This window comes from Phaseolus vulgaris, chromosome 8 (assembly GCF_000499845.2).
Source record: "Phaseolus vulgaris cultivar G19833 chromosome 8, P. vulgaris v2.0, whole genome shotgun sequence".
In the NCBI taxonomy this organism is placed as follows: Eukaryota; Viridiplantae; Streptophyta; class Magnoliopsida; order Fabales; family Fabaceae; genus Phaseolus; species Phaseolus vulgaris.
Genome location: NC_023752.2, coordinates 53,016,150 through 53,026,905, shown reverse-complemented (window position 1 = coordinate 53,026,905; position 10,756 = coordinate 53,016,150). Strand labels below are relative to the sequence as shown.

The 10,756-nt window shown below is 32.5% G+C and overlaps 1 protein-coding gene across 2 annotated transcripts; it reads left to right on the top strand.

The window, feature by feature from the left end:
- Positions 1-5,320: 5,320 nt before the first annotated feature.
- LOC137826352 (probable galacturonosyltransferase 15) lies at positions 5,321-10,756 on the top strand. 2 transcript variants are annotated; one of them, XM_068632287.1, is made up of 6 exons: positions 5,321-5,790; positions 6,542-6,585; positions 7,531-7,680; positions 8,208-8,789; positions 9,096-9,344; positions 9,980-10,756. In XM_068632287.1, exons 1-6 carry the CDS (start codon positions 5,586-5,588, stop codon positions 10,277-10,279), a joined length of 1,530 nt encoding a protein of 509 aa, XP_068488388.1. In that variant the 5' UTR covers positions 5,321-5,585; the 3' UTR covers positions 10,280-10,756. The 2 variants fall into 2 exon arrangements, with proteins under 2 accessions (XP_068488388.1, XP_068488387.1); XM_068632286.1 differs by having other exon boundaries at positions 9,042-9,344.

The window sequence follows — 10,756 nt, the reverse complement described above, 5'->3', positions numbered from 1 at the left end:
TTTGTCAGATTAATTTTTCTATAAAAAAATCATCATATATCATTATTAAAAGTCTAAAATTTAATATTTAACAATAAAATACATTATATAACAGTATAATGTATATTGGTTTTATTATTACTTGAAACAATTATACTAATATCTCTCATATTAACATTTCTCATATATTCATAATATTTTTATAAAATTAACAATCCTGGTTAAAACAATACATAACTCTAAACACTAAATTAAAATAAATAGAAAAGGAGATTCATTTGTCTCTGAATAAACCCAACCTTATTCTATATGAATATCAGCTAAAATATATATTTTTTTTATTAAGGTTACTGTTTTTGAAGTCTAACCTGAATCATAAGCCACATAGGTTGATCAATTGGATCAGGACCATTTTGACAAGACTACTTATATGTTGAATTTCAATATTTATTGAATTAAAAATTTAATAATTTTAATTACACATTGTTCTCGAACGGGTATTGAGGTCTAAAAAACGATTGTTCTTTTACTTTCTTCGGTCGATCACAGTCACCGCTAACTTCCTGTTTCGCCTTTCTCTTCTCGGTCGTCTGGTCTCACAGGCTGAGATGGTACCTGCAGAAGACACTCCAACGCTCAAGTCAGCAGGATGTCGACACTCGGGTGTCAGAGTACTGTAGATAATGACGTACTTGGTTCTTGGAATTTGTGCTATTTATATTACCTTAATGGGTCTTCGTTGGTGGGCCGGATTAGGGGGTTGGTTCATGTTTAGGGTTGCCCTAAACAACTCTTAATTATGGATTAACCCTACTAACTTGGTCAATCTATGACTCGTCGTCATGGATTGGTGCGTAACCTTCTCAATGTGGTCGAGTGGTTGAGTTCCTGGCCGACTCACTGAGTCACTCGGTCGTATCAGTACACACATTATTACTGTTTATAAATAATAATTAGAATGAATAAATACAGGTGTTTTTTCTAACTATGTAGAAAAATTCCTAAACTATATAATTTAGTTCTTTTATTGATTGGTAGTATGCAGTTTGATTTCTGAATATATGGTTAAGTAAATTTTGACTACTAATTGATCTGAGTTTGAGTTTGTTAGTATAGAGGAACACTAATTATATAAAGTATCTTGTTTAATTTAATTTATTTAATTTATTTGTGTACGAAAAAGGTGTTTGGAAATGTGGGTTTGATTATAATACATTAAAGGATAATTTTAAAAATGTTTTAACAAAACGAAATAATCACCTTTTATTATTATTATTATTATTATTATTATTATTATTATTATTATAAATTAAACAAAATAGTTTGATTATACTGTTCAACTAGAAACTGATTATCAAACCAGTTCATTTACGAACGAAAACCTGTTTTAAAACAAAAAAACTGTCACAACCAGTTTATCTAAAACTGCACAAATAGGTTAAAATTGTTTTGTACGTGTGTTTACCAAAACAAACTTATCTATATGATTCTCTTAAAATTAAACATTTAATAAGGGTAAATTTAAGTTTAACCTAACCTTATAAAATCAGTTTCTAAGATGGAAATTGTTTTCATTTATATGCTATAAATTAGTCTGGTTTATAGTTGTTATGCCAGAAACTAACGAGAGTCAGATGTCTGGTCTTCAATCAATATTGCTCAGTAAGTTGGAGACAAATGGAGAGTGCACGACTTTGTTATGGCGATAAGCTCTACTGGAATTTTTCAAAGTGTTCCTCATCAACAAAGCTTCTACCTAGTTAACCAGTGTTCTGCCAGAAACTGGCGAGAGTCAGACGTCTGGTCTTCAATCATCATTGTTCAGTAAGTTGGAGACAAATGGAGAGCGCACGACTCTGTCATGGCGATAAAGCCATACTGTAATTCTTCAAAGTGTTCATCAAAACTTATGTCGTGGAAACCGGAAGTCCAAGTGGTCGGTTACCCAAACGACCTGGAGACCTCTTGGCGAAAAGCAGTATCCACGTCAAATTACAAGTTAAGAGTGTTAATCTCGATTAGGGATTATAAAGTGTAGTTAAGTGTTCATTGGGTCTCCCTTAATCTTTCTGACATGATAAGGCCCAATAGAGTAGTATAAATAAAAGGGGACCCTCATGGAGAAAGGTATCCTACCCTCTCAGACGTCCAAGAAGAACATTCGGAGTTAAAGAGAAGACATGAGCCATTCGATAGGGGACATTCGGTCTCAAAAAAGTTGTAAGAACATTTTGGCGCCCACCGTGTGGCTAAAAGAAAAACCTATCGAAAAATCGCATGGTAACCACCCGAAGTATGATGGAAACAACAGGCAGAATGAAGAACCGACTGTGGACCCGATAACTATGACGTTGGCCATGAATAAAGAACTCGAGAACATGAAACAATAGAACAAATAAGAGATAGAAGTGTAGAACTGTTAAAGAAGGAAGAAGACATTGGTTACCTATGTTTCTAGCTTTGAAGTTAATCGGAGAGGGGGAGAAGTGAGAGAGGAGAATAAGCAAATGGAGGGACCACCTCCTCGCTATTTATAGCGCTAAAAATGGGAGGGGGGGAGAAGGCCAAACATCATTTAAATATGGGGTGTTCAATCTAATCAAGAGGAATGACTCAGATCTACTGACTGTTCATGAACTGACGTGACACGTCAACCACACATGAAATCATGAGTAAATGATGCCACCATTCACAAACGACAATTCAAACAAAAGAATGTAGGCGACATTCGGTAAGCCCGACAGGTCTACAAAGAAGATGAATCTCCCTAGTCCTTTCGCGTGTTCTACCAAGGACCAAGTAGTCAGATCGTCGATAATATAGATAGGACACCCTGCCTTACAACCAAGTCGTAATGCTCAGTAACGTGGCACAACGCCCAACACTCGACCAAGCCGTTAAAAGAATTGATGAGAATATCAATTGTTACGACTTTTCGCTTCCCTGCATAAGCTTAAGCCCGAGAGACAAATGTTCTGCCATAAAATGGCGAGAGTCAGGCGTCTGGTCTTCAATCAACATTGTTCAGCAAGTTGGAGACAAATGGAGAGTGCACGACTTTGTCATGACAATAAAGCCTTACTGAAATTCTTCAAAGTGTTCCTCATCAACAAAGCTTCTACCTAGTTAAAACTAGTGTTCTACTTGAAACTGGCAAGAGTCAAACGCTTGATCTTCTATCAACATTGTTCAGCAAGTTGGAGACAAATGGAGAGTGCACGACTTTGCCATTACGATAAAGTTCTACTAGAATTCTTCAAAGTGTTCATCAAAACTTATATCTAATGGAAATCGGAAGTCCGAGTGGCCGGTTACCCAAACAACATGGCGGCCTCTCGACGAAAAGCATATCCACGTCAAATTACAGGTTATGAGCGTTAATCCCGATTAGGGGTTATAAAGCGTATTTAAGTGTTCATTGGGTCTGCCTTAATCATTCTGACAGGATCAGACCTAATAGAATAGTATAAATAAGAGATGACCCTCATGGTAAAAGGTAATGATATTTGAGCTCTGACCTAGACCAATTAAATTGACCTCATTTAACTTTAGCGTCGAAGTATCTTTGCAAGTACCCCACCCTTTTGGACATCCAAGAATAACGGTCGGAGTTGAAGAGAAGGCAAGAGTCATTCGATAGGGGAAATTCGGTCTCTAAAAATTGTAAGAACAATAGTCTATGTAAAATCTTTAACAATTCTCCCCACGTCTACAATTCCTATGAGTCTAGATATTCAAAGTGGTATGATAAATGTCTGATAGTAGGCGATTAATAGTCACATCAAATCTCGTTAGGATAAACTTGTAAGACGAAATTCAACCTAATTCAAACATACAAAATCAACAAGTGAATATTTAGTTTCACACATAACATGTAGATGCATTCGAAGGAAGTGAGCTGAAAATCCTACATTGATTACATAATAGACCAATTTATAATATATAAGTAGGAAGAATCATAACCTTATAAATCCATTTTGCGAAGATTTAAAATGATTTATTATGATGCATATAATTCTATTCCTATGCTATGAAAGATAATTATATTAATTATATCAGCTAATAAATGTTATTATGTGTTATTAAATTTAAGTATTATAAAATATTTGATTTAATTATATATTGAGTTTTTAATATTATGTATATTGAACTATCATTTATGAATTTTGTCGTAAATTTATTTTTAAACATTACAAATTATAAATAGTATTCTACTTTTGAGTTTTTTTTACTTAACTATTACTAATTTAATCATAATAAAACCATTAAGACTTAAACGACTAGTATTTAAAACCTTGATTCAGTTCAGATATGTTTCTACACCTTTCTTATATCTCCATCCAAAACTCAACTGTTAATTACTAGAACATTGATAAAAACCCAGGCCACATTGTAGAACTCGTCACAATCAATTAGCAAATTTAATTGATAGATTCAAAATATTTCTTTACATGTCAGAAATTTGAAAAGTTGTTTAAAATATTTCTGGATATAGATCTGGCTAGTTTCTCTAAAACAGGTTTATGTTATGAAAACAATAAATTTAGTAGTTTAAAACCTTCATAATTTATTTATATGTCTACATTATATTGACCGTATTAGTCTTTTTATTAATAACTAATAATATTACTTACTTCACTCTAAAATAAAATTAAAATATTTAGCCCTTAAATTAAAATTTTGCTTGTGATGATTTTCTACCTTTATCTGAGAACATCATGCGTGTTATTACAGTTTGCTCACATAGTTCAGAGGAGCAGAAATCAGCATTGAAAAGATTTGAACAACACGTGGAGCTTTGAGATAGAATCACCGACCTCAACATTAGTTTCGAAAATAACAAACAAGTTAAAGTGGTACATTAAAACCTTAGATTTCCAAAATATACCGTTAAAAGTTTATTTTAATTAACATTTAACTTGCTAAATCATTTGGAAATTTTAATAAAGATTGTAGAAGAATAAATTATAATCAAAATCAAAATATTGATTTTTTTATTGAATACTTACAAATCAATTTAAAATGGCTAAATTTAATTCAAGTTAGTGAATAGTGTTTTTGACATCATACTATAATTACGCATTACATTTAAAAGTTTGAAAATAACATGGAGTATTAAAAGAAGAATATAATAAAAAAAATGTTGTATCATATTTATTAATTCAGAAATATGGAAAATGAAAATAGTGGTATTAGGAAGATGTGAAAGAAAAGAATTGGTGGCCACAGCACGTGATAGAGGTGTCGGTGAAAGTGTCAAAAGAGTAAATACGGAGAAAAGCAGTGGCGAAAAATGAGTTTGCAAATCCCTCAAATACCAACTTGTCTCTGCAATATAATCATTTCCCGCGACTTTGGTTTTCGCATTTTCCACCAGCTTTCTCTCTCTGCAACTATAACTATTCTCTTGTCGTCCTAAAAACTCAACCTCATTTCGATTCGATTCGATTCAATTCAGAGAAAAAGCGATCGAAACCGTGGACTCATGCGAATGCAACAGGCGCATCTCCTTGTGAGTGTAAGTGGCTCAGATCTGGTACGGATTTGATGTTGGAGGAACTCAAGGAAGAGAAAAAAGTTAGGTAGAGGCGAATGGATTTCGGAAGATGAAGTTCTATGTATCTGCGAAGGAGAAAAAAAGAGTTGTTGCTGCATCCAAATCCGCCGCAAAGACAACTGCTCCTGCCGACACCGTCACCGGTCGCCGGATTTCCAACCGGACGGTGGTGGCTCTAGGAATCGTGTTGCTGATTGGCTTTGTGAGAGTAGCAGTTTTGGTGGTGGAATCTTCTGCGGCGTGCTCCACCTTAGGTAAATTTCGCTTGTAATTTTAAAATATATTTATATTTATTTTGTTTTTACGGTAACCGTTTTCCTAGTTGGGTGGGACAAGTAAAGTACATATGAATTTGAGTGTTGATAAAAGTACCACCCAATCTGTAACAACGTACCAGCAGGCCTCTTCTTTCAACTTATTTTTCAAAATCATAAACACAAAAACTTACTATTTTGTTTTCTCTTCTTCTTCGTCAAACATAATGCTCTTTTTTTTACCATTTTTGAAATTCTGTTAAATAATTACAAACTTTTTTAAAAATTGAATTGTTTGATAAAAGGCATATTTTTAATGCATTAAATATGATTTCTATAATTCCAGCTTTTAAACACATGCATTAACATTTTTTGTTTCAATTTATTTAGATAAAAAAGATCAACTAACTGGACTTATTGTAACAACATTTGCAATTTAAAAAGATAAACTAAAGAAAAAGATATTTTGATTCTTAATGATGATATTTTAGGAATTACATATTTTGAAAACATTTGATGTTTAAAGATTTAAATTACAATCTAATTTGTAAATGTATCATATTACGCATTTATTTTTATCAGTTTATATAAAACGGATTTGTGAAGTTGATGCTTACAATTTTCAGCATCCCTTTTCCCTCTTTTTTCTATCTTTCAACAAAAAATAAAATCGAATCCTTATATAATTAATGATAAAACCATTAAAGTGAAAAAGTTGATGCTAATGAGTGAAGCATTATAATTGTTGCAGATTGCGTGGGATCGACATTTTTCGGCGGAGCTGACGCCAATCTGGTAGAGCCAATCTATATTTTTATTCCTTTCTGATTGAGCTTAGTAACCAGCTTTTACTTATTGTCTGAATAACCTATTTTAATAAATTATTATTATTATCATTAATTCGTTTTAAGGTGATTTGTATAATGTTGAAATTAATATTTTATGGTTTATTTTTACAAAGTATATTTTGTGTGCAATCATCGATAATTTCTAATATGATTTGAATAATATTGGAATAATTACTTTTGCTATGTTATTTTATTAATATAGATACATATATAATTAACTATGTGAAATATTTGTTATTTTGAAGTCTAGTTATATTAAAGGAAGAGTATTGTTAGTATTGAATTTTAATACAAACACTATAAGCGAGGAGGTGAAAGAGATAACAGAATTCAGAATCTCCGCCATAGGCATGCGGGTGTTCAAAGGGATGAGACTAAAGTAAATTAATACGGCAAGATAAAATATTAGAAGAGAGAAAGGTGTGACAACAAGTGTAATCCATTGTTTGATACAAAATATCAATAAAATTTCATAAAATTGGTGAAAAAGATTCAGAGATGTATTTTGATGATAATATTTCAAAATTATGCTGAAATTGAAATTTTGTTAAACATGGCAGTAAACCGATTATTTTCAAATTGCACGTGCTGAAATTTAGCTTTTATTTGGAATGATGGGACAATAGGGATTTATAAATTCTAAACCATGTAGTTATAGAATATGTTTAATTGAGTAACCAAGAGTTTATGAGCTTTACAAAAAAAAAAAAAAGAATAGGAATAATTTTATTTATAATGTGTTTTAATTAAGTGAAGTTTATAATCTATTATGGTAAAAAGAAAGATGTATGGAAAAATAATGAGTAATGAGAAAATCAATCTCATATTTTACGTTAGCGTGACTTTCATTCCCATTTTTACGATGATACTGTGTGTGTATATATGCATGAAGAAACTGAGAGAAGAGCTGACCAGAGCACTAATAGAGGCAAATGATGATAATAATGCAAATGAAGGAGGAACAATGTCATTTAACGAGCTTATCAAAGTGTTGGCGTCCAAACAAGACCTTAAGGCATTTGCTTTCAAGACCAAAGCCACGGTAAATATCGACTTTGTTTTAGCTAGTTCTTCTTAAGATAATTACGTACCATTCCAATACACTATTCCATAATTTATTGATCCACAAGAAGCTAGTTTGCAAACGACTTAAATAATATAAACATTAAGTTGATAGTTCTTTGGAAAATTTTCGATATATCTAATATGTGTTAAGCCTTAGGGATCAGGTATGTAAACTGGAAACTAAGACAAAAATTAGTGTTTAGAAATTGTCTTTAGCTCTTACATATTTCTTAATTGTTATTCTATATGTGGTTCTTCCTTCAATTGTGAACTTCCATGCAGCTTCTCCTGTACTGCTGTTGTGTTGAGGACAATGTTGTTTACTATGATTGGAAAAATCCATTTGAGCTATGCTAGGTCATATTATATTTGGGAAACGGAATCATATTCTAATGAGTATGCTTGATAGAAAGCTTTAGAAATAGGAAAAACTATACAAATAACTTACTAATTTAACTGAAAACACTTAGAGTAATGTCCTTAACTATGTTGATATGTATGTAGCTATCACAGATGGAACGTGAGGTGCAATCAGCTAGAAAGAAGGAGTCACTTAATTGGCATATAGCTTCACACGGAGTTCCCAAAGGTTTGCATTGTCTTTGTCTGAAGTTGGCCGAAGAATACGTGGTAAATGCCATGGCCAGATCTCGTCTACCTTCTCCTCTACATGTCTCTCGCCTTGTTGACCCTACCCTTCACCACATCGTTCTCCTAACAGACAACGTCCTTGCAGCTTCAGTTGTTGTAGCCTCCACAGTTGAAAATTCTGCCAACCCTGGAAGATTAGTCTTTCACGTTGTTACCGACAAGAAAACTTATACTCCCATGCACACTTGGTTTGCCATCAACTCAATTAATTCAGCAGTTGTTGAGGTCAGGGGGTTACACCACTGTGATTGGTCTAAAGAAGTGAATGATGGTGTCATAGAGATGCTGGAAACTAATGATTTAATTTGGAAGCACTACTACAACAACTACAAAGAGAAGGAGCTTGAGCATGATGAAGAGGATAACAGATATTTAGAAGCTTTAAAGCCCAGCAGCCTTTCCTTGTTGAATCATCTCCGTCTCTATATCCCTCAGGTAACTAATTAGTTTTCTCTTCTTTCTTACTTTTTTTAGCTAGCCCTAACATCAAGGATTTTGAAAATGGTGTCAGCAAGCGATTTTCAACGTTTTTGTGGCCTCTTCCACCACAATATCTGCAATATATTATTAAGGAATGCTACGAGATCACTAATTTAAAACCATTCCTGTGATTTTAGTGATAAAACAAGACAAAGTCATTGATTATTCATGATTGTTTTATAATGTGAATTTTGTGGACCATCACAGCTGTTTCCAAATCTAAACAAGGTTGTATTGGTGGATGATGATATTGTAGTACAGAAGGACATATCTTTTTTGTGGGAATTAGATCTTAATGGCAAAGTCAGTGGTTCCGTGTTCAAGTCATGGTGTGAGAACAGCTGCTGCCCAGGAAACAAATACGTGAACTTGTTGAACTTTTCACATCCTATCATATCATCCAACTTTGATAGTGATAAATGTGCATGGCTGTTTGGCGTGAATATATTTGACCTTGAAGCTTGGAGGAGATCAGATATTACTAAGAATTATCATTACTGGTTGAAACTTGTAAGTAAAATGTTGTGTGGACAAAAGCCACTGTGTGCATACAAGCAAAATGTTTTAAGTACATATTCTTGGAATAATACTTTCATAATCCATAAAAAAAATTTATTTGACAACTTTATTTTAATAGTAATATGTTTAATAGTTTAATTTTTTTAAAAAAATATAATTAAAATATTAATATAACTGATTGAGAAATAGTTGTTTCGTTTTGATGGAGTTCTATCATTATTAATATTACACATTATGAGAGAAAGAAAGAAATCACAGAAGAGACTAGTGATAAGAAGAAAAATGAAAATAAACAAAATGAAGTGTTTATTGTATGAGGCGTTCATGTATTCCTTTATATAAAACGTGTCTTGTCGAGTTTTAACATGCATCAAAATGGAGCTAGCAAATAATGTTTTTCAACCTAACATTTTTCCTTCTTAGGAGTGCTTCATTCTTAATGAACAAGATCGAGCTATTTGAAATGTTGATAAGTTTTTTATTAGATCAAGCAATAAGAATATTAAGATTTTATGATTGAGAGAGAGAGAGAAAGAAATATTGTGCTCTGGATATTCATTGATGAAGGGTGCTGTTTAGTTATGTTAATTTTGTGATCACATGTTATCTCTCTGATTTGATTACAGAACGTGAAGTCTGGGTTGACATTCTGGAATCCTGGAGTTCTTGCACCTGCTTTGATAGCTTTTGAGGGTGAAGTGCAGCCCATAGATTCTTTATGGCTCGTCACTGATTTGGGTTATCAGCATCGATCAGAAGAAGAAACCAGCAATAGCTTAGAGAGAGTGGAAGGTGCTGCAGTTGTTCATTTCAATGGCCCAGCAAAGCCGTGGCTCGAAATTGGTTTACCTGAGGTTCGAACTTTATGGAATAGATATGTAAATTTCTCCCATAAGTTTATTAGGAAATGTAGCATTATAGAGTGAAGAAATTACAGATCCAAAGTTGATGTTGAGATAGAACAAATTATCATTATTAGAACTTTTCATAGTTGTGGGACTTTTTTTTTTACAAATATTTTGTGTAACTTTACAAAATTTACAAAAAAAAAACTTCGAAAAAAATCTGAAAAAAAGTCTCAATATGAAAATTTGTAATGATTTATACCCTATGCATGGAATAAGAGAGAAGAAGGTTTTGCTTCAGTCTCTGTAACATGCATTCATTCATATATCATCATCCACATACATATATATATAGCACATAGATGAAACTATATATACAATACCCTGTCAGAAGCTATTGCAGTAGCTGCATTTAAGAATGGTGATCATATAAGTATGTAATGTAATAGTCTAGTAAATTATTTTGTTTTTGAAAATGATGATATTAATCGTCTTACTAGATAGCATTTGTATCTTGTTAAATTTGGATTTTAAGATTCTTTACTTGGTTTAAGTTTA